At 40.2% G+C, this 24,411-nt stretch overlaps 1 protein-coding gene across 1 annotated transcript; it reads left to right on the plus strand.

Moving 5' to 3' along the window:
* Nucleotides 1-249: 249 nt before the first annotated feature.
* Nucleotides 250-24,038, plus strand: gramd1a (GRAM domain containing 1A). Its single transcript, XM_083907180.1, has 19 exons — nt 250-413; nt 9,025-9,277; nt 9,770-9,790; nt 10,077-10,161; nt 11,061-11,164; nt 11,263-11,358; nt 12,601-12,681; nt 13,193-13,311; nt 14,251-14,578; nt 16,041-16,179; nt 16,326-16,472; nt 17,347-17,468; nt 17,639-17,781; nt 19,170-19,273; nt 19,416-19,628; nt 20,598-20,685; nt 21,487-21,594; nt 21,763-21,883; nt 22,960-24,038. The coding sequence occupies exons 1-19, from the start codon at nt 298-300 to the stop codon at nt 23,062-23,064; spliced, it is 2,493 nt and encodes an 830-aa protein (XP_083763306.1). The 5' UTR covers nt 250-297; the 3' UTR covers nt 23,065-24,038.
* The last annotated feature ends 373 nt before the right edge of the window (nt 24,039-24,411 follow it).

Below are 24,411 nucleotides of genomic sequence, written 5' to 3' on the forward strand. Positions count from 1 at the left end.
TTCACTGCTTTTTTACTTTTCATTAATCGCGCTGTTTGCTAAGAGTTAGCGGTCATTTCTAAATTAACTTTGGCGTTTAACCGTGTGATTAACATGAACACGGTGTTATTTAAAGACTCCGGCAGTGCTTTATCTGCTGGAAATAAAAGGCTTCGAGCTTGAGAGGCATCTTTTCGTCGGCCTTCGGGGGGTTTGGGAGTGAGTTCGGGGGGTAACGCTAGCAAAGTTGGTTGGAAAGCTAACGGTTAGCCGCAGCCAGCAGATGCTTCGCCAGTAATAACAACAACAACAACAATAATGTTGATGTGCTCCTGCGAGAAAGCGGATTTTAACATCGCGTCCCGCACCGTCGCTCGGCTGGTTTTTGAGGCCGAGCAGGATAACAGAAACGGGGGAATCTCATCCAACGGGAGGTAGGAGCTCAGTGAGAAAGTTTCTCTGTGTGTGTGTGTGTGTGTGTGGTTTTCTCTTTGTGCTTATTAACCTTGTTCACATGCAAACACTGGAGCTGTTTGTGAAAAAACAGAGACTAGCGTGATATCACATGGGTTTAATCTGGATTATATTCACATTGTACCCTTTTATTTGTGTTGTGTTTTTATGGCATTGAAGATAATAAGTGAGTGTTGATGGTGGATCAGTCTGGACAAACACGTCTGTGTCATGATTGTTGTTGTTGAAACAGATCTGTGCAGATGCTAAACTTCGCTGTGATTGGGTTGTTTGTTTGCATTTGTCTGCGTTGAAGACACAAAATGGAGTGACACATATTCAGTTGTGACCTTGGTAGCATTCAGTGACATTTTGAGGAGTGTGTTGTTGTGTTTGTGATGAGATGTTTGAGATTGTGTCTCTGGTCAGTTTTATGGTCAACTTGTCAGAACTTGGTTGGAACACTTGTCTTTTCCCCCTGAACCTGAACAGAGATGACACCACTTTTTGTCTGTAGGCAGAAATGTGTCTTGTGTGGGTTAGTACACAAGAGGGTGCAGAACAAATACATGTAGTGGGTGTAAAAAAGGCAAACAAACAGACTAGGGCCGAACAATTCATAGAGTTTTACTCAAAATCGCAGTATGGCCTATTGCAATTTTCAAATCGCAGCATGCACAATGTTTGTTAAAGCCAAAAATGTGTGTCAAAATATCATTTTAGCTGAATAGTTTTCTTGATATATACACATCATATTCTTCAGACTGCAGGGAACGTCTTTGTTTCTCACAGATCTGCACAAATATCACACAGTGAATCATTTTAAATATGTTTTTTGAATGAAAATATAGCAAAATTAAATAATCGCAATTAGATATTTATTCAAAATCATTCAGCCCTAAAAACAGACTACTTTACTATGAAATATAATACACTGCAAAGGCAATTACAGCCACACATTGTACATTCATATATATATATATATATGCACGTGTGTGTATTTATTCGTTATTTATTTGTTATTTATCCTTTATTTATCCAGTTTAGTCTCATTGAGATTAAAATCTCTTTTACAACAGAGGCCTGGGCAGCAGAACACAGTTACACATAAAACACAATACAAAATACAACTTCAGCATTAAGTGCAGTAGTGAAACATAAAAATAAAAAGATTGTTGACTAAAAACGTTCACTATTTCCGATGGAGACCGTCTTCAAACTCAGATTTATTAGATGCTGAAGCTCAAGCTGCTTCTGCTTATTCCGTGAAAACGAGAATATAGAGAATATGAATGAAAATACAACAGCTTTTTGGGTCATTTAGGTATTTTGTGGCGTGAATATGATTTAAATGGAGTAAACACAGTTGTTTGACAATACTACAATATACTGTGTTGGAAAAATGCTTAAGAAATCTTAAATTCTGCCAACTATCACCGACCAAAGCTGTCTATTGATGCTGCACACCGTCTCCGGACGTTTAGAACCAGCGGTGCATCGACACCTAAACAGCAGATAATGTAACTGCATTAATAAGATAATTACTAACACTGAGATGCATCAGACAACGTTCCTGTGTCTTTGCAGCTTCAGAACCACGGACAAGTCGCCAATAACAAATGCACAAACGGCTGTTAGACAGCGCTGAAGCTGCCACGGCCGTAATAAATGCACGAAGGATATCGGATATGTGATATCCCTCGTGTCTCATGCATTCATTACAGCCATTGCAGCTTCAGTGCCGTTGGACCGCACATGAATATCCACGGCAGTTTGACCAGGAGAGGACTTGAAGAGCATGGAGCAAGTGGCCGAGGATGCAGGACACCTTCCTGTGAGCTAACACAAGTGTCTGAACTGGGCTGGGTCGGCTCAGTCGATGGAGGTGCCGGGGGTGGCCATGTATGTTCTTCCTCAAACCTTAGCCCTTTATCGTTGTGGCCAACTAGCGTAAACCAATGACATACCCCAGGTATCAGACCACTCGTTTCAATGGTTCCGTTTTAATTAAATACAGATGAAGCTAATAAATCATGTTTATGTAACATTTAATTTGTCTAACAATATGTTTCTTTATGATGACTGAGTGGGCCAGTCTAGCCCAAGCCCATTACTGGCGATGTCCACACAGTTTTGGCTATTTTCGAGTTACTTGAAGGGAGAAAATATTAAATTACGACACTAAATTGCTTTTGCAGGCTAAAAACACAAACTACACCACCACAAATGCGTCCTATTGATTTGCTGAAACCTCATATTCCCACAAACTGGCAGCGCACAAAAATAGCTCTAGTCTTGTTTTTGTGCCAATTCTGAAAGATCAATATTTCAAGGGAAGAAATACAATGGTAGTGAAATGTAGGGCGATTTATTTATTTTTTTAAATGCAAAGTTTCTGCTCTTTCCACTCCAGGTAGAAACTTCCAGATAGGAGTCTGTTTTTGTCTGAGGGTGAGCTCGATTATGCACACTCAAGACTGAAGCACCAGAGGACGAAGAGAGTAAGACTGGACAGTAGTGCTGAGGAGGAAGGGATGAGCTCATGCTCAGAAACTAAACATAGAAAAGGAATCACAGAGCATTAAGTCACTGTTAGCCAAAGCGTGCTAAGTGGACGTTGGATAAATGGATCCCTTAAAGAGAAAGTCCTGTTGCATTATCTGACTGGCTCTCTTCTTACAAACAACCAAACTATTCTGTGGATCGGCTTTAAAAGATGCAACAAACTCAAAGAGGAACCGAACCCCCTGAAAGTCCTTTAAGATGACGATGTCCTCTCCTGTGGGACCACACGGTCCTGATCCGACTCGGCCTCTCCCCGTCCCCAAACTGACCGTCTTCCCGCCATCGTCGGACACAGAGTCCTGGTCTCGCTCGTCCAGTCCCAGACCGTCGCGCTTCAGCCGCCGCAGACGAGCTCACCTCAAAAAACCCGCCGAGGAACAACAAGGTCGCAGTCATAAACGAGGCAAAACGCCGCACGTCGTCATCAAGGACGACGCGGAGAAGGTCGCCTGTCTGCGCCGGAGCCCCTCCCCCTCCCCCTCGCCCACTGACGTCCTCGTCGAGGGGGAGGAGCCAGGTAAGGGCAGCCCTTCCCAGGACCTCCTCCTGCCGCCTTCATGCTCGTGGTCTCGTAGTCCTTCTCCCAGCCGGCGCTCTGGTTGGTGTTTGAGGAGCCTGTTCAGCAGAGACTCTGAGTGGGACAGCTGCAGGTCAGTGTGGAGGCTTTACAGCCAATATTACAGACGTTAGGACGAAGGAAATCAACCAAGGAAGTGCTCTCTGTAATTAAAGATGAGCTCACATGTATAAGAGCAGCAGTCTCTGTGCTTCACTGTCATTTAGGGCCAATTCCTATCTCAACCCTTAAAGGTGCATTATGTAATAAATCATAAAATCCTCCTAATATGTCACAGAGACTCAGGAATAATGTTCATATAACAAACTGAACTCACCAACAACAACAGTACAGACAAAATATTATATTTAGCAGACTGCAAATCATGTTTATGTTTTTGAAATCATGTTTTTGGCGTCATGTGGCGCCACATACCGCCGTCTACCAATCATTGCAGTCAGTAGAGTCTCAGCTTCCGAGCAACCACGGGTCGGGTTGCCAGTTGCGTCAGAAAACGTAACCTCAAAGACCTCGGTGTTTTGAATTTGAATGTAGTAACCGTTTTTGGCCACATTCTTACATATGGCGCCTTTAATCTTAACTGGGCCTCAAAACCAAGTGTTGAGGGTTATTGTGTCACTTAGAAATGGGACACCCCTTAAATGCAGATACGTCTTCTGACTGTAGGGGGCAGAATAACGCCAAAGCTGCGTCCAGTCTGTCAACTCCAAAAAAGAAGAAGAAGAACACATTTACGTCAGGATTATTTATTACGATAAATAAAATAAATAATAATAAATAAATAAAAATAAAAATAAAAATAAAAATAAATGTTACGTAACAATGACGTCAGTAATCCATAATCTGGGCCTAAACTAAGATCATTTTTATATCTCTATTAACAAAGAAAATACTTCATTTGTAGCTTGTACTCGTTTCGCTGCTTTGTTATGTCAAAACACGCAATGCATTCTGGGTAGCCCTTGCAGAAAAAATCTGAATCCATTTGCATACGAGCCTGTTGACACCAGATTTGCCTATAACTGACTGACTGGACTCCATAACTTCTCGTTTGTGCATGTTGGTAGAGTCTGAAAAGGCCTTGCTCCTCATATATCCTCCTCGTCTACGTTTTGTTGGCTTTTGATGGTGTTTGGGTTAGCTTAGCTACTGGCTAAATCCAGTGAGTTCAGATTACGTGGTTAAAGTAATGTCGGCGAAAACAAATCGAGCACTGTTCTTTCACTATAAACCGAGCACGTACACAAAATACAGTTAAGTACAGAGAACAATGTAAGAGTTCAACACTGCGTCTTCAAATCAGCCAAACAACTGGGTTAAAGAAGGAGAGTAAACACAGGAGAAGGTGATACTGAGGAAGGTAGAGCTGGGTCACAGAGCTGGAGGCTGGAGGCGGGATTATTATTCCCCCCGTTTATCCTTCCTGTGAGTCATGACATCATCCTGAGCCAATGGGAGCGGGTTCTCGGTCTGATGATGTCATGTGAGACCAATCAGAAGAGGCTGAGGACGCCACTGCAGTGGGCGACAGAGGGTAAACAGAGGGGGACTCTCAGTATGTGCAGGGTATTGTCTACATGGTCTTAAACGTGTTCATTTTAGTGTTTTTATTGTTGTTTTCATTCATCAAACACTGGTTAGGTGAGTTCACCTTACACCAATGACTAGTTATAGCTTTGTTTTACTGGTTATTAATAGTAGGTGTATAATTCCTTTATGAAGGTTAGACGAGTCTTGAGTCTTGTACCATTCCCTGAAAAACCTTACTATTTTATTACATTTCTAAAAGAGATGAACATGGTCTTCTTCTTCTTCTGTGGTTTAATGTACGTAGCCGGATGTGCCCGGACTAATGCCCGTAGCAGGAGGATCTGCTGCATAATTGTTACCCTCAAAGGGCCAGGATGTAACTGTCGCACAGAATAAATGTAACTAAATGTTACCAATTATAATGTAGCATAAAGCTAACTACTCCGTAACATATCGCTAAATAACTTTCTGTATTTATGACTTATTCAATTTCACTCGTCGCGTGACGCGTATACAACGATACACTGCGATCTAGTGGCGGTGCCGTCACTTTTGCGGGTAACGCAATCGCCGTGCATTGTGGGAAATGTAATTAAAGGGACACTGCGTAGTATTTATGGGTTTATATGACCCAAAATCCACTTTTTTATACATATTATGTGCTCCTGCATTGTCTAGTCGCTGTATAATAGCGTTTGTTTCGTTTTCGTAGTGTTTCAAAAAGTCATGTAAAATAACACGGTCGCGGGGCCGCTGTTGCGTTGCCACGACGCCGTGTTTCTACGGGAGCCTGTGAGGACAAACCCGAGAGAACAAACCGAGCGCCGAGACGAGGCTGAGAGCGGATCTTTTTTTTTACGCGTTTAGAACGGAGGAGAACGCGTGTTTTACAGCGGATAAAGGAACACCAGTACCTGACCAGGAAGACCACGAGGACGACATTTGACCTGCTGAGGACACCGTAGCTCGGGGAAGGGAGGGGGTGAGCAGAGGAGCAGTTCGTTGTTGTAAATTTCAGCCTCTCCTCTAGATGGCACTATAAACTACTTCACCTTTAAAGCTGCACAGAGCTATTTTAACACAGATTTTTAAGACAAATTAATCGCTCGTGGGCCACATCTGGGCCCCGGGCCTCGAGTTTGTCACATGTGGATTAAACCCTCATTTATCATTGGGTCAGTCCATCACGTTGTTCACTTTAAAGACGAGGCCTCAGTCTCTGCACATGGACCCGCCCCCCCCCTCCCCTACCTCACTCTTAGCCCCGCCCACCCGCTCTGTGCTGATGCTAAACGGGATCACGGATGGACCCAGGGACCGGAGTCCGTTAGCGCGGTGCCTGTGTTTCCGTTTGTCCGGTACCGTGCTGCGAGTTTGCGCATCTGACGCCCCGGGGGGGGGAGGACGGGGGACGCGTTTCCAAGGCGATAACCGAGCGGACGCGCACGCACGCACGCACGCACACACACACACACACACACAGGCTGCAGAGAGCTACATTGACGCTAGATCACAGAGAAGCTGTCTCCGTTCTCTCTGCTGCAGAACCAACGCCTCATGTTCGAGTAAGTGTCTTCACTGATGATGATGATGATGATGATGATGATGATGAAATGTAGCGTGTTTTGTAATAAGCCGGTCCTCGCGCACTCGCTGTTCCTGTTGGTGTGTTTTTCTGTGGTCCAATCTGGATTAGACAGGTGTAGATTATTACAGATTACAGAGACGCACGTTCTGCTTCTTGTTCTTATTGTTGTGTGTGTGTGTGTGTGTGTGTGTGTGCGTGATTGTTTATGTTCATCATCATCATCATCACTGTGTGCAGATGAAGGTTTGCTAGCTGTGTGTTTGTTAGCCAGTGACCTCTACCTGATCGTGATTGAACAGTGTTTCCATCCTTTTTTTAACCCCTAACATTATTCTGAACAGATAATCCAGGCATTTGAAATATTATATTGTATAAACATAGCAGTGTTTACATTGTCGCCTGCTTGTATGTAATGTGAGGTTGCAACTTAAGTGATAAATCAATTATCAATTGGATTGTATACTGTTATTTTGCACAAGTGCGATATAAACATATAATAATATAATCCCATGCTGTCTATAAGGTAAATATCTAGTCCATACTGTACGTACATATTCTTTATATTGTAGTTTTCTTGTTAATGCATGTTTATTATTTATTATCCTTATCACTGCGGGACAAATAAAGGACTATCTTATCTTATCAATAATCACTAAATTCATTGTCAACTCATCAAGACAACTGTTTTAAACGATTGGAAACAGAAGTGAATTCTATTTAGTAGATGCTAAGAAACACGACTATAAACGATAAATGTTGCTATGGCGTTGCATACAATTGCTATTTATTGTTGTGTTTACGTACCAAAGAGCTCAGTATGATGACGATTTAGGATTAGGATTAGCATATACATGTTTACAAAGGTTTACTCTCCATGTTGTCTATTATTAGTGCTTATTCCATGTTTGTCTTGTGTCCAGGTGAAGGCAACAGGAAGTTGTCCTTACATGGCACTAACAATTATTTCCATAATCACTCTAGATTAGTCTTTTGGTCCAGAAAACCTTATTTCCCTGATCTTAAATGCTCTGATTTATCCACCAACCAAAGATATTCAGTTTATTGTATATACTGACGCATTATTAACCAGCCATTACAAATATATATAACATATATTATTAAATAGACATCCTACAACATGACTTGTGAGATTTACTGTATGGATTTTTGGTCGGGATTTGCAAGTAATTTTTGCTGATATCTGATATTCCAATATATTGAGCTCCTGAACAAAAGTTATTATACAAAAGGAAACTTGCCAGGAAATGATTAATTAAACATTACTGTTGTTATTGATTGCACAGTCAATTAACCAATGGATTATCGACCTACCTCTGCTAAGGAGGTATATGTTTTCACTGGAGTTTGTCCGTCTGTTAGCATCATAACTCGAAAAGTCACGGACGGATTTGGATGAAATTTTCAGGAAATGTCTGCAACGGGACCAGGAACAAGTGATTTCAATTCTGTGCGTGATCCGTAGACGCTATCGCTATTTTTATCGCTATTTTGTTGGCACTGAGCTGCCTTGGCGAAGGTCTGTGCTCCCCCAGTGCTTTTCTAGTTTATTAATGGAAGTATTCATCGACTTTTATGCAAATCTGTTTTATTTTAAGTCAGGACACTCTCAAGCAGGAAACTTCATTTGAATCATCTTTTTATTCATGATTTGGCATCACTCAAAGGTTTTCTTGTTCTATTCTTCACTGTTTCTGCCGTCACTGTCTCGATTATTTAACAAACAAACTATATGTTCAATTAAATTGTATGAAATTAATCAAATGTTCAAATCTATAAAATTATACTTGGACTTTATTGTTATTCGAGTATCCACAGGGTGTAAACAGAAGGAAGTTTTGTTTGCATTTTCCCAGACAAAATGAAGTAAAGTGCAGAGATTTTGAAGCTATATGTGCAACGGAATAAAATAAAGTTACGGAAGCAGTTTAAAATAGAATGAAGATGAAAATGACAGTATTTCTATTATAAATATGATTCATTCTGGTTTTAGACTCAGTTTATATTTCTTTGTGAAGTCCCTGAGACGACTGAGATGTTTCTTCTGACAATGACGTGATAACTAAACATAAATATGGTTGTGATGATCTTTTATAATATTGGTCGCACTGGTGACTGTACCAGTAAAAATGTCCTCAGCTGATTTCACTGCTCTGACATGATCTTTCTCTGTATGTTATGACACAGGAAATGCCTGCAGTCCTGCAGCCTCTGTTGCAGAAACCGTCTTGACCAGCGTGTCAGAGTGATGTTTAGCAACGCTGTTCTCCCCTGAGCTAAATACTGTATGTCACTGTGTCTTCTCTGTCCACAGCACAGCCAGTAACTCACCACGCAGCACTCCTGGCAGCTCTCCCTCCCTGCGGCGCAGGGTCCTCGGTGGTGGTGGTGGTGGTGGTGGAAGCGGCGGCAGGACCAGTGAGAATGAGGGAGGAGGTGATAAGTGCACTCCTGGAGGAGGAGGAGGAGGTGGAGGTTCAGACAGCCCCCTGCCCTCCATATCCTCCACCTCCTCCCTCACATCGGCCTATCCACTCGCTTCTCGCCACTTCAGCCGCAATGCCAAGGTGAGTCAGAATCCTGAGTTTTGCTCTCAGGGTTCCTCTACACTTGGTAAACTGTTTTGTTTGTCAGAAATATAAAACTGCGATAAAGTATGTTGCAGCGCACAGTATTTTGAAGATATGACGAACTAAAATGAACTCCAAAGACGGACAAAACTGTGCTGTAAAGTGAATTTGTCGTTCTTCTTGTGACGCGTGCAAATACAGAGGTGACATTCAGCCTGTTTTGAGTTATAAATGTGAAGTTTGTGTTGCTTTAAGGTGAAAAACCTTCTTCCTTTTTGTGCCAGATGATAAAGTACAGGACGATCACTTCCTCACTCACACTGTTGTGAAAAGTGTCAAACCTCAAACCTCAGATAACAGACACATGGTCTAGTCCAGGGCCAGAACATCTTCATTCCTGTGGTTAATGTGGTTTAACCTTTTTATTTCTGCAGAGAATACTTACAGCTCTGTTCACAAACTAATATTCTGTTTTTCTTTACTTTACAGAAAATGCAGAGCTGGTACAATGTAAGTGCACGTCCACAGCTCATCCTTTAACCTTATTATTCCACTTTGTTCTGGTGTTGTTTCCCCACTAAAGTGAGGATGGAACAGAGTAATGTCACTCTTAGCTTTGGCTTCTAAGTTTTTGACGTAAATCAAACTCAGTGTAATATCTAAACACTGCTTGTTGCTACAATGGTTTTCAATTTTTGATTGAAGAATTGTTGTTTTCATCCTTAATCTAATCTAACATAGTAGTCGTATCATCCTTCACCATGTTCTCCTTTGCTTCTGCTTCCCTCCTCCTCAGGTTCTCAGTCCCACATACAAACAGAGGAACGAAGATTTCCGTAAACTCTTTAAGAAACTTCCTGACACGGAGCGACTCATAGTGGGTGAGTGGGACATGACTGTATGGTCCTTTAGCACGGCACGGCAGATTAGCCCAGGTTTATAGTACCTACTCAGCAGGTACCTCGTACCAAAGACTACACTAGTGGAAACGCATCTTAAAGTTGAAGTAAGTAGTTTATAGTGCCATCTAGAGGAGAAGCTGAAATTTACAACAAAGAACTGCTCCTCTGCTCACCCCCTCCCTTCCCTGAGCGCTACGGTGTCCTCAGCCGGTCAAATGTCGTCCTCGTCGTCTTTCTCCGTGTCAGCAGATGAGGTTCTAGTATTTATTCAGATGTATAAGTGTGTCTTTTGTATATCGTATTAGCTCCGTCAGTGGAGGCGGGACTTCCGCTACAAGTAAAGCGACGCTTGATTTGTTCTCTCGCGTTTGTCCTTACAGGTTCCCGTAGAAACATGGCGTCTCGCTGCTAACAGTGGCTATGCAACAGCGCGTTATTTTACATGACTTTTTTAAAACACTACGAAAATGAAACTATTATACAGCGACTAGACAATGCAGGAGCACATAATATGTATAAAAAAGTGGATTTTTGGTCATATAAACCCATTAATACTACACATTGTCCCTTTAACCGTGCCGTGCCGGGGTGAGGTGAGGTGAGGTGAGTAGAGCCGGTGGAAACACTCCAATAGAGATGTCAAAGACCAGGAAGGAGGCGTGTGCTGCAGATAAGCTGGGTGTGTGCTCAGCTGCACTTAAGAAGAAGAAGATAAACTAGTCATCAGCAGATCTCACTCTGAGTTGTTTAAATGACTTCTACAGTACGTTTAGTATCTGGGCTCAATCTGAATACATGAAAAACACAAGATAGATGTATAAAACCATGTGTTTTTCTGTCCTCTGACCTCTTTTTTCCTCTTGTCTTTTTTCCCTCAGATTACTCTTGTGCTCTGCAGAAGGACATTCTGCTTCAGGGTCGTCTCTATCTGTCAGAGAACTGGCTGTGTTTCTACAGTAACATCTTCCGATGGGAAACCACTGTATGTCACACACACACACACACAATCTAACATGTCATGTTAGTGCATGTGTTTGCAAATCAATATCAATGGACTGTGGTCTTTCTCTGTCTGTGCAGATCACTATCCTGTTGAGAGACGTGACCTCCATGACAAAGGAGAAGACCGCTAAGCTCATCCCAAACGCCATCCAGATTTGCACTGACAATGAGAAGGTCAGATCACCCTCTAATATCACCCGTTATATCACCTTTTAAGTGTGTAACTCTGAAATAAAGGCAAATCACTGTTATATTCAAATTCTCTGTAAAGGGCACGTGGCGACCTCTGCCAAGGCTTATGGAAAGGGAAAGGGAAAGGGACAATGCATATTCATTATAGATGCACCCGGAAATCCCCCCAAAAAAGGCATTTAGATCATAAAGATTGTTAGGATGTGGGTGGAGAGTGCGTGGAGAAATGGAGATCCAGGCTGCTTTGGATACGGAGAGCCCGCTTGGAGACTGTCCGAGATATAGTAAATACTATACACTGTACTGTATTATCTGAGATATACTGAAGTAATTAAATGGAATTTTCCGTGTTGCCTCCAGATCCATAATCTGGATCAAATCTGGATTAAATTGAGTCTGATGATAGAGACCGAGATCTTATATCCCATAATGTCATTACGAACATCATTTCATTCTGATGAGTTTTGACGGGGATATATAGGGACAAATGTATGTCACCACCACACACCCTATATATTTATTTATTTAGAGAAATATATAATGCATCCCAATCTTATAATGCATTATAACACTATGATTAGTTGTAAGAACTCATTAATGCTTTATACAATATGTATTATTAATGCGTAATACTATATAATAATGCTTTATACACTGATAAAAAAAAATTTGAAGACTGAAAGACTGGAAGAGCATCACATCAGAAGATTGCTAATTATATTATATATTGAAATCAAAAAAATTGCTACTAAATAAGTCTTATTCCCTTTAATCCTTTTAAAGTCTGTGGCTGTGTTCAAACAAAGGTGATATCTTCTTTGTTTTGTATCAGATCCAGATGTAAACACCTGGAAATGTTCATCCTTTTGTCTCATATTCATCTTTTCATGTCAAAGCCAGATGTTTTAAAGGAATTGGCGTCACTGTTCCAATACTGTAACCTTCCTTGGTCGTAGTTTGTGTTCAAAAAGACCAAAAATCACCTAACGTTACACGGTTCTGCAGCTTTAAGTTCTCAGCTGCTGTAAATGCTGAGAAATGCTGTTGATAGAGTTCTCTTAAACTTTGCTGGTGAAGCAGAATGAAACCAGCTGACTCAGCTCATCCTCTGACTGACAAAGCAAAGAAAGCGTTTGTTAAAACCTCGTGTCACATTTTTCTTAATTCCCCCACCTCTCTCTCTCTCTTCCTTCCTTCCTGTCGCACTGATATTCCTCCTCTCAGCATTTCCTCACGTCTTTTGGAGCGAGGGATCGCAGCTTCATGATGATTTTCCGTCTGTGGCAGAACGCTCTGCTGGACAAGGTAGAGATGAGCTCACACAGGCCGAGGAAAACTGTTATTTAATGATGTCAAATACTCAATTAATTGTCATCGATTTGGATAAATTCATCGGTTTCCATATAACAAAGATATCATCAAAAAATGTATAAAAACAACAACAATTTTTGTAAACACAGGCACCGTTTTGACAGCGTGGCGATAGTCTCTTCATTTCAAAACAAAAACAGTGTATTTTTGCTTTAAAATCACAAATGTTCATTTAAATTGTACCCATCAGCTGATATCTGCAAGTCAGCAGAAAATGTACATTTACAATTTATTTGATACACGCCTTTATGAGTTTATTATACAGATAATAATAATAGCAGCTATGTCCTCATTTGTAGTTTAAGCACCAGTGTTAAGTGTTCAATTTTACAATTATACAGGTGTTTACATGTATTACTAAACTGTAAAAATGCTAAAATGACCGATCTGGGGAAGTATACATATATTTAAAAGTCAATGACTTATTTTATCTTTATTTCCACAGTCGTTGTCCCCTAAAGAGCTGTGGCACATCGTGCACCAGTGTTACGGCACTGAGCTGGGCCTGACCAGTGAAGACGACGACTACGTCTCACCCACTGCCGAACACATCAACGGCCTCCTGTGAGTGTTCCTGTGTTCAGGCGTCAGAATATACGCTGCTGTGTGTGTGTGTGTGTGACTTTGCTTTTTGTTTTGCTGTGCCAAATAAGTTGTGTTTTTATCCTTGTGGGATTATCTGTGCGCTCGTCCTTCGGTTGGCGACTTCAATAAGAATTATTCTGTGATGGGTGCGTTTCCATTAGTGCTGGCCGCGCTAACGCCATAGCGCCGGTTAACAGCGTCAACGTTAGCGCATGACACGTTTCCATGACGACTGACCAGAAAAAGACGCGCGTGACGTCGTGTTTCCGTGACTCCCGATTGCTAAAACGAGTCTCTAAAGCTGACGCTAAACTTTAAAAAACAGACGCACACGTACGCAGTACACAGGTACGCTGGGTATTTGTTAGCGCTGCTCTTTTCCTTTAATAAACAGACAGTTCCACTGTAGGCTAACGCTAACGGCGCTAAAAGGAGCTAATTCAGCTAACAGAGCTAACTGGTAAACGGTGCCTGGACTGCGGTGTGTAAACATGACGTCACGCGTGTCTTTTTCCGGTCAGTCGTCATGGAAACGCTTTGTTGTGTGTTAACCTAGTGCTCATTAACTGACAAACTGTCCAGGTAGATAATGGATGTTTCCATTACATGTTCTCAGCACACACACGTATACACTACACTATCATTACTATGTTGCTCAGATTGTAGAAGACGTGCTCAGATCACATTGATGTGGAAATATCATCAGAATCTCAAACAAAATGAAAGCTTTAAAGAAAAAAACAAAATCTTGTTGTTATGAGACGTCCTCGATATGGTGTCACAAGATCTAATTATTGTCTGTGACAACTATTTGCTGCTGTGTCTTCTCTGATTCTTCTGATTCCTTCATAACGAAGCTCTTTGCACTTTCTTTGCGTCTCAGAACGTTCACTCTTCTTCTCTCCTTCTCCTCTTCAGACCATGTGATGAATCATTGCTGGTCACGGATCTTCTGGACCTGAGCTCGGTGTCGGTTCCGTCTGCCGGCAGCTCTCCTCCTCCTCCTCCTCCTCCTCCTCTGGTGCCCTGTGGTCTCAGCAGCCCTCTTCCTTCTTCTTCTTTTTCTGCCACAAACCTCTGTGGATCATCTCCCCTGTCTTCTGCAGCCTATCTGCCCACAGAGGTTTGTTCTTCTGCGTCTGGACGTAGACTCAGCTCTGACCCACTTGAACCCCTCAGCTCTCCTCAGAGTGTGTTAGCGACCACCACTTCATCCTCTGCCCTGGCCTCTGCTGCTGCTTCATTTGTGAGTCTTTCTCTCTTTATACACTAACGTAGTTTTACTGTAACACTTTGTCCTCAGTGGAGTTTGAGTTTACACAGAAGTGATTTTAGAGTCTGTTCAGACCACTGTTCATCATCGTCATTATGTTAGAAATAAACAATGAAAAGGTTTTTTATTCCAAATGAATGATAGAACATGGAAAAACCTTGACATTTTGAAAACAAATAAAGTGAAAATATGATAATAATAAAAAAATATATATATATACATTACATTGTAAATAACTCGCATTACAAGACAATATAAATATATAGAACAATAAAATACTGTAAATAACAAAAAAAAAAATATATATATATAAACGTAATAAAATATATACATTACATTGTAAATAACTTGCATTATAAGACAATATAAATATAAAGAACAATAAAATACTGTAAATAACTAAAAGAAAATATATATATATATATATAAACGTAATAAAATATATACATTACATTGTAAAGAACCCACATTATAAGACAATATAAATATATAGAACAATAAAATACTGTAATAACTTAAAAAAAGTATATAAACCTATTAAATATATATATATATATATTACACTGTAAATATCTTGAATTGTAAGACAACATAAATATATAGAACAATAAAATACTGTAAATAACTTTAAAAAACCTATATAAACTTATATATAAAAAAAATTCATTGCATTGTAAATGAGTCATGTTATAAGACAATATATATAGAAAAATAAAATACTGTAAATAACTTTAAAATATATATATAATATATATATATATAAATATATATAAAATATATATGCATATATATACACATATACATATAATATAATATAGGTATAATATATTATATATACATATATATATATATAGACATATACATATATGTCTATATATATATAGACATATATTTAAAGATTTAAAAAATATATAATTTTTAATATATAAAAAATACATTACACTGTAAAAAAAAAAAACTCACACTACAAACTTCTGAACAAAATATAAAGTATAGAAGTTAAATAGTTTTCTTACTAAACCCAGAGCAGGAAATTCCTCATCAGCACCTTTGAATCACTGCCCCTGCTAGTTAGCGTTAGCATTAGCGTCAGCTAGCGTTCTGACGCTAACGTTAGCTCCTGTTCAAGTCTGTGTCCCCGTTAGTAAGACATGGTCACAGTTCAAAAACAACAGTCATTTACTGTTAATGTTATCATTATATCAACTGTCGTTTATTTCTTTTTTGATTTCGTCTTCTCTCGACCTGATTGATAACTCCTCTGAGCGCTGCTGTTTTTTAAGACTTCATATACTTGTATAGAGTTATACAAGAAGAACAAAAGACCAATATTGTCCCATATGGACACAGTGTCAGCCCTAGACGATGAAGCATCTTTCATCTGAGGTTGTCTGAGAATGGAGTGATTCTCCCTCTCTGTCTATCTCTTCATCAGTATCTAGAAGAGGGCGGGGACAGTCTGTCTGAGTCGACCAATCAAATGCTTCCACCGCCGAACCTGTCCTCACTGGACATGACCAACGATGAAGAACTGCCCACGGACCTCAGCAACTCGTCTGACACGCAAGAAGAGAGTGAGTGTTGTTTTGGGATTTAGTAATTTATTGATGAATTTGGAATTTATTTTCTCGATTTATCACTTAGGTGTTTGGTCAAATGACCTTTGAGAATAAAACCATCACGGTCGCCTTGATGACCTTTGTTTCCCTCCGTCTCTCAGGTGAAGTGGAGTCCTTCTGTGCAGACCTGAGTGGACGTCTGAACATCAACTGTGTGGTCCGTATGAGCGTGGACAAGCTTCACGACCTGCTCTTCTCCGCTGACACTCACTTCCTCCAGCACCTCTTCTCTCAGAGACACTTCACTGGTACGTTGCTCACAAGCATACAGTCCTTGTGATTTATCTTATCTTCTCAGTCTTTTCACAGTTATTCCAACTGGAACGATTATAATCTCAGTCACGACGGCGACTCTTTGACAAATGGCTGTCAAGGGGTTGAACATGTTTACTACAAGTGGGATTATGTAAACAAAAGGTCTTCAATAAACCAGAGCTGGTGAAGATGATGATAATAAAGGATGTTTTATCTTTTAGTTTAGCTTCAATCACAGCTTTTTCTCTCAGTTATTTTCATGTTGATGTTAATTATTGTCATAATCCGTTAATTTGGTGATTATTTTCTAGATTATGCAAATGAAAATGTTGAAAAATGTTCACTAAAATGAGTCGGTTTTGATGATTTATTCCAGAATATTTATTTTAATTCTTAAAAAACAAAACAAACACAACATTTTGTATCTTTTTTGGGGTGATAGTAATTTTTTGTAACATTAGTAACATCATGTTGTAATGCTAATTAGAATAATTAGAAGCTCCTCCTATTTTCAATTGACCTTTTTAAATTGTGTTTTCACAACATTTTGAGGCAGATTTTTACAGTTATCTCAATCGTATATTTGTCGAGATAATTGTGACATTAAATTGACGTAATCTGCTTTCATCTATTGTGTGTTTATGAGGTCATTAATCTAGTTCTATCTCTGCTGCCACGTGTGTTTAAATTTGTTTTCTATCAGGCTATAGAGCAAGTGTTTCCTGTTGTGTATCGGTGACATTTGAAGCTCAGTGTTTGTTGTTGGACAAATGAAGCTGCTGTCAGTGAAAATATCAGCAGCAGTTTTATGTCAACAAAGCCTCGGCAGCTCTTTATGCTCTTTATTTGTGCCGTCCCGTCTTCCAGATCTGCTGGTGGGTGAGTGGCAGCAGGACGGCAGCAGTGGGAACACCAGCCGTGTGCTCAGCTACACCATCGCTCTGAACAACCCCCTCGGCCCTAAGACCGCCCCTGTGGTGGAAACACAGGTCCGTTTTAAACCGCCGCACACTTTTGCTAACAGCAGTTAGCGTTTGGAAAATCCACAGTTTGTCGACTCCAGCCGACCACATCGCCGTCACATATATAAAATGTAAATCCTGTGAGGCTGAACTCTGAGTAACTGTCCGCACACACAATCTTCCCTTCTTGCTTCCAGACGTTGAATAAGAGCAGTGCACAAGGAGAGTGCTTTGTGGTGGACTCTGAGGTCATCACCTCAGGCATCCCATACCAGGACTACTTCTACACCAACCACAGATACTGCCTGACCTCCATCAACAAGCACAAGAGCCGCTTCAGGTGGGTTCATGCTCCGTCATAAATCATAAAGCTCACATAGAGTGGTCCTGTTGCACATATGTGTTAGTTATGGAGGTCTACTTACATGCATTAACTTGTTTTTATGCTCAAAAACCTCCTAGTTGCTGTAAACGAGCCAGAGATCAGAGATCTCGCTGAGCCTGAGATTACAATAAAATGCAGCGTTCTCAGCAGTGGCTGAACTGTTTGTTTAGAACCTAGGTCCGCTTTAAGAGATTTGCAAATATTTTCAACGGATCCTTGTTCAGGGCGATGCCGACTATTACTGTGTAAAATTTCAAGTCATTCCGAGATACTTTTCGTTTTTGAGAAGAAAGTCAGGGCAAATGGATAATTTCATGAATTTGAAAAATTCATTAAAATTATTCCTTAAGAGATATGCAAATATTTTCAACAGATCCTTGTTCAGGGTGATGCCGACTATTATGATGGAAAATTCCAAGTCATTCCCAGATACTTTTTGTTTTCGAGAAGAAACTCAGCTCACTGTCAAAGTGTATCAGGGCAAATGGATAATTTCCTGATTTTCAAAAATTCATTAAAATTATTCCTTAAGAGATATGCAAATATTTTCAACGGATCCTTGTTCAGGGCGATACCGACTATTATGATGGTAAATTTCAAGTCATTCTGAGATACTTTTTGTTTTTTTGAAGAAAGTCAGCTCACTGTGAAAGTGCATCAGGGCAAAAGGGTCATTTCGTGAATAAAAAAAATCATTAAAATTATTTCTTAAGAGATATGTGAATATTTTCAACGGATCCTTGTTCGGGGCGACGTTGACTATTACTGTGTAAAATTTCAAGTCATTCTGAGATACTTTTTGTTTTTTTGAAGAAACTCAGTTCACTGTCAAAGTGCATCAGGGCAAATGGATAATTTCCTGATTTTCAAAAATTCATTAAAATTATTCCTTAAGAGATTTGCAAATATTTTCAACGGATCCTTGTTCAGAGCGATGCTGACTATTATGATGGTAAATTTCAAGTCATTCCGAGATACTTTTTGTTTTTTTGAAGAAAGTCAGCTCACTGTCAAAGTGCATCAGGGCAAATGGGTCATTTCCTCAATAAAAAAATTCATGTAAATTATTCCTTAAGAGATTTGCAAATATTTTCAACAGATCCTTGTTCAGGGCGATGCCGACTATTATGATGGTGAATTTCAAGTCATTCCGAGATACTTTTTTTTTTTTTTAAAGTCAGCTCACTGTCATTTAATGTTAGATTATTGGGAAAAATAAGAGCGTTTCCTTTCCTTTTGAACAGTAGTGTGTAATAGTGGGCAATTGTCTTCCAGGTGATGGCGTTAGTGAGCACCTGTGAACATCTCTATAATACAGTGATGGTGTTTGATCTTTTCTTTAGAGTTTCCTCTCAGATCTGTTACCGTAAGCAGCCGTGGAGTCTGGTGAAGGCACTGATTGAGAAGAACACCTGGAGCGGTGTGGACGAGTACTACAGACATATGGGTGAGTCACATGGTTCAGCTCTCAGCATCTCTGTGAAGAAACCATGTCATAAGGAGGATAACGTGCACCGAGTTGGTCGTTATTGTCAAGAAAAACACACATTTGTTGACGATGTTAAATTGCACGTTTTGGCCTCCTGCAGAGGGGGAGGTGTGTAAGCTGGAGACGCTGCTGCAGTCTGAAGTCTCCGTCATCACCACGGCCGACGCCGTCAGGGCCGAAGGCGTCAAGACGCCGCCGGGCCTGCGCCGCCGTAAACGCCCCTGCTCTCGGCGAGACGGAGGAGGGGGCGTGGCCACAGGGGAGCGAGGGGATAGAGGAGGAGCCGGAGAGGCCAGGGAAAGACGAGAGAGCAGTAAGTCAGCTGGGGTTAGTCGTGGCTCTGGGGTCAGGACAGTGTGTGTTGCATTGTGGGTCAGGACAGTGTGTGTTGCATTGTGGGTCACTGTCACCACTGAGCCACAAAGCCTGATCATTCCTGTGTGTTACTGCCATCTACTGGTTAGATTTGGAGCTACGCTCACAAACTGTTTTTGATTCTTTAACATAAAATGGCTCCATGGAGCTGATTAGAATTATATATATGTATGTGTATATATATATGCGTGGGTGTGTGTATGTATGTGTATATATATATATATATACGTTTATATATGTATAAATACATCTGCATATGTGTGTGTATATGTGTATGTGTATGTGTATATGTATATACACATACACATATATATAATTAAATTCATTTATTTACTTTTATATATATACATACATACATGTATATACATGTGTATATGTATATGTGTATATACATATACATACAATTTAATTTATTTATTTACTTCCATATAAATATGTATATATATATACACATATATATATATATGTATTTTTATATTTAAAAAAAAATAAAGAAATAATTCTATTTACTTGATATTCCACTAAATCAATTGAAGTATTATTATCATTAAATGATTAGAATCCATATTTTCTGGCTCTTAGTCTTAATCTCCACTAACTTGACTGACAGTTTAAGGCTGCAACACATGAATACGTTCATTAATTATGAATACATTAATAGATTAATCATCAACTTTTTCGATAATAAGATAATTGGTTTGAATGCTTTTTTGTGGGTTTTTGTGTGTATTCTTTAGAAATCATCAAAAGTGAAAGAAATGTCTATTTTTGTCTCATTGAAGTGAAGTTTAATGGTAAGATGGAGGAAATGCTTTTGTGAATATATATATATATATATATATATACATATATATATGTATATATATATATATATGTGAAGCCCTAATAGTCTACATGTGTTTATTAGGTGGTCAGTATTTGAAGCTGGGCGAGCGTTCACATGGAGGAGGAGGACACAACAGTATCTCCACCATCCTCCTCATCGTCAGCTTTATGTGAGTTCACATCTACACTCTGTGTGTAATCACTGCTCTGAGCTTAACCTCCATGTTGTTTTAATGTTTCACTGATCATAACAATCTAAATGCTCTTATTCATTCAGTCATTTTACACTCGATCTCTACCTTTTAAGCACGTGTGTGCATCTTTGTCTATATTATTATTTTTATTTACATAATGAATCAAAGCATTAAAATTAATAGGAAATTGAAAAACATTCATATATTACATTACATTCATAATAACACAAATATAATGGAAGAAAACACATCTTGTTTTTTATTGAATTATGCTTCAATGAACAGACTATTTCAAAGAAAAACAAATCTGATTTTCTCATTAAATTGTATTCCCTCTAAACTGAATCAAATTATGACATAACTATAAAGTCCCAGCCTTTAGCTGTGATATTTGCTCTCTGCTGTCTGAATATCAGTCTCCTTCACACTAACAGCCTCACAATTCCTCTCTTTCCTCTTATTTTCCCTCCTCTGCAACACTTCTTGTGCGTAGGATCGGTGTCAGGTTCGTATTAAAGGTCTTGAATGTATTTTACTGGCTATGACTAAGTGTAGAGGTCAAATATGAGAGGGGAAAATACACAAATACTGTGTTGTTTTTAGAATTAGAATTCAGTAAACACACATTTAGGGATAGTGAAGTTTAACTTCTGGATGTGGAACCACATTCTTTGACCAGTCGCTGGATTTGAACTGGCATATATATACATATATATACATATATATTATTATGTGTGAATATTTTGTTGTTAAAATCTCTCTTTTTCCTCCTGTCAGTCTGGTGGTGTTGGTCGCTCTGAACATGCTGCTCTTCTACAAACTATACGCTCTGGAAAGAGCTGCTCATACACTGGAGACGTGGCACTCTTATTCTCTAACTGACAGGTAAACACACACACACACACACACACTCTGGGATCATGGTGTTCACACGTTTATGCTCATCTGGGCATCAATCATAGCTGCATCCATTCTTCATGTTGTGTTCAGTGACCATTGTTATTTGTTTGTTGAAGTGAAAAACCTCCTTTCTGTCTCTTGTGGTCTCTTCAGTCCACTCCCTCAGACAGCAGGAGAGTGGGCTCAGGTTCTCCAGCTGCAGAGACAGTTTCATCAGGCTCAGCTCAGTAAGTGGCAGCAGATCCTTCAGTCCACCGTCTCACTCCTGGACCAGGTGAGTCAGAGTTTCAGTGTTAGGATACAGACGTGTTCATGCTAAGATTGACCTTGATTGACCTATCGATGATCAAACGTCTAACCCGTAAAATAGAAACGACTGTCGTTACTTAAAGACGTGAACGTCAGTCGATCTGAAACTTCTGCACAGTGCTGAATATTATTGTGTTGTGAGATCTTTGATTGTTGTGTGTCTGTGAACATGTTTGTGTGGTGAAAATGTGATTGTGTTTCAAATAGTGGTGACGGCGTCAACGTGATAGCGGCGTCAACGTAGTGCGATAGCGGCACCAACGTTAAGATGATAGCGTCAGTTATCGGCAGTTATCGGCATCACCGTTAAGATGATAGTGGTGTCAACGATAGTGTGCTAGCATCGCCAACGTTAACACGATAGCGGCGGTTAACAGCGTCAACGTTAACGCAATAGTGGTGGTTAACGTCGTCAACGTGATAGCAACATTAACGCGATAGTGGCGGTTAACGGCGTCAACGTGATAACGGCGGTTATCGGCATCAACGTTAAGATGATAGTGGCGTTAACGCGCTAGCATCATCAACGTTAATGCAATAGCGGCGGATAACGGCGTCAACGTTAACGCAATAGCATCATCAACGTTAATGTGATAGTGGCACCAACGTTAAGATGAAAGTGGCGTCAACGTTAACGCAATAGCATCATCAACGCTAACGCAATAGCATCATCAACGTTAACGCGATATCGGCGGTTAACGGCGTCAACGTTAACGCAATAGTGGTGGTTAACGCATGTTAACACGACGCCAACATTAACGCATGATGCCTTTCCATGACGATTGACCGTTAACGAGCTAATGCAGCTAACGGAGCTAACAGGTAAACGGTGCCTGGACTCCGGTGTCGCGGCACGTAAACATGACGTGTGTCTTTTTTCAGGTCAGTCATCGTGCGTGAACGTCTGTTAAGCTAGTGTCCAGCACTAGTTTCAAAGAAACTACTGGTTGTTGTGTTTTATTAAAGTAGACGATGACAATAAAGGTTTCTGCATCATCATATAATCCAGTATTTGTGACCTGACTCGTCTTTATCACCCAGATGAAGCAGTCTTTAGAAAAGCTCCACCTGGGTATCGTTGTTCCTGAGGTGAACCAGGATGAAGGATCCAGCGACACACTCACAGAGCCCGTGTCTGAGGGCTGATCTCCACGTCTGGACTCTGTGAAGCTCTGATCTCCACAAACACGAGGGTCATTCAGAGGCAGGACCTCCTGTGAGGAGCTCAGCATCAGCAGCTGCTGTGAGTCACCTGTGTGTGTTCATGTGTGGAGACGGAGTCGCAGACTCTCTGTGGAACAGGAAGTGAAGACTCCACTCACTTCCTGGTCCCGGGAACAGCTGAGTTTCTTTACCTCTGACGAACGCCTGCTGAAACAAAAGAAGGAAAACCATGTCTCACTATTTCTGTTGAACATTTGATTTTGTGCAGAAGACGACGAGGAACATTTCAGCTCCACTTCTGAAGTTGAGCCACAGACACACTCCACTCCTCCTCTTTGTTTTTGTTGTTGTTTGTTTATAAAGGACCACGACAGTATTTATTCTTACAAACGCCTTTTTGTCCTGAAGTCCTGTCCTGCTCTGAGGAGTCATGAGACGACTGCTCTGATTGGCTGTTACACTGAGGACCAAAAAGAGAATGATTAGTGGTCTCAGCAATAAGAACAATAGTGATTCTTAGAAGTCTGTAGTTCTAATGATGATGATTGTGATGATAATGAAGAAGAAGAAGAAGTGTGTGTTAGTGTGTGTCGTAGAAATAAACCAGGAAAGAAGAAGAAGACGACCTCACAATGATGAGGATTCCACAACGTTACAATGTTATCAAACACTTCACTTTGATAGAATTTCTTGTTTCTTCCACTGGATCGCACATTTAAAAACCAACTAAATATCTGTTGGTCCATGTAAAGATAAAGGGAGTCTCTGTTTTTCAGTATTATTTCTTTTTAAATTCCTTTTTCCACGTTCTGTCATCGGCTCGTTCGGTCGCGTCTGTCGTTTCTGACGATTGCTCATGTTTTTTTTCCTCCTCTCCGCTCGTCTTTATCTCTTTATCTCTTCCCTCTCTCAGTCGATGGTGGCCCTGCTGTGCATGGCCGTCCACAGAGAAAACAAGGATGTCATATTTATTAAGAGAGAGGATGTAGTGTCCTGCTGTGATTGTGCACCACACCATGGAGAGAAATGAAGAAGTTAGAAAACAACGTCTTCTCACTCATTTGTTGTTGTTGTTTTTTTCTTCTACAGTTTCTTGGTAAACGTTGAGATAAAGCTTTAAAGATCAAGTTTAGTCGATAAAATCATGGTATTTATCTGATAGATACTCATTTAAAGGATCCACAAAGAAGGAAGGAGTCATTATTCAATCCCTGTCTCATGAAACAACCACAAAGGGTCAAAGGTCACAGTAAGCACCGTCACTTTAACTTTGAACTCCTACTGCATGTTTAATGTGGAATAAGAAAAGCCATATTTACATCAATACGA

The sequence above is a fragment of the Microchirus variegatus genome, assembly GCF_963457635.1.
Source record: "Microchirus variegatus genome assembly, chromosome: 20".
Taxonomy (NCBI): Eukaryota; Metazoa; Chordata; class Actinopteri; order Pleuronectiformes; family Soleidae; genus Microchirus; species Microchirus variegatus.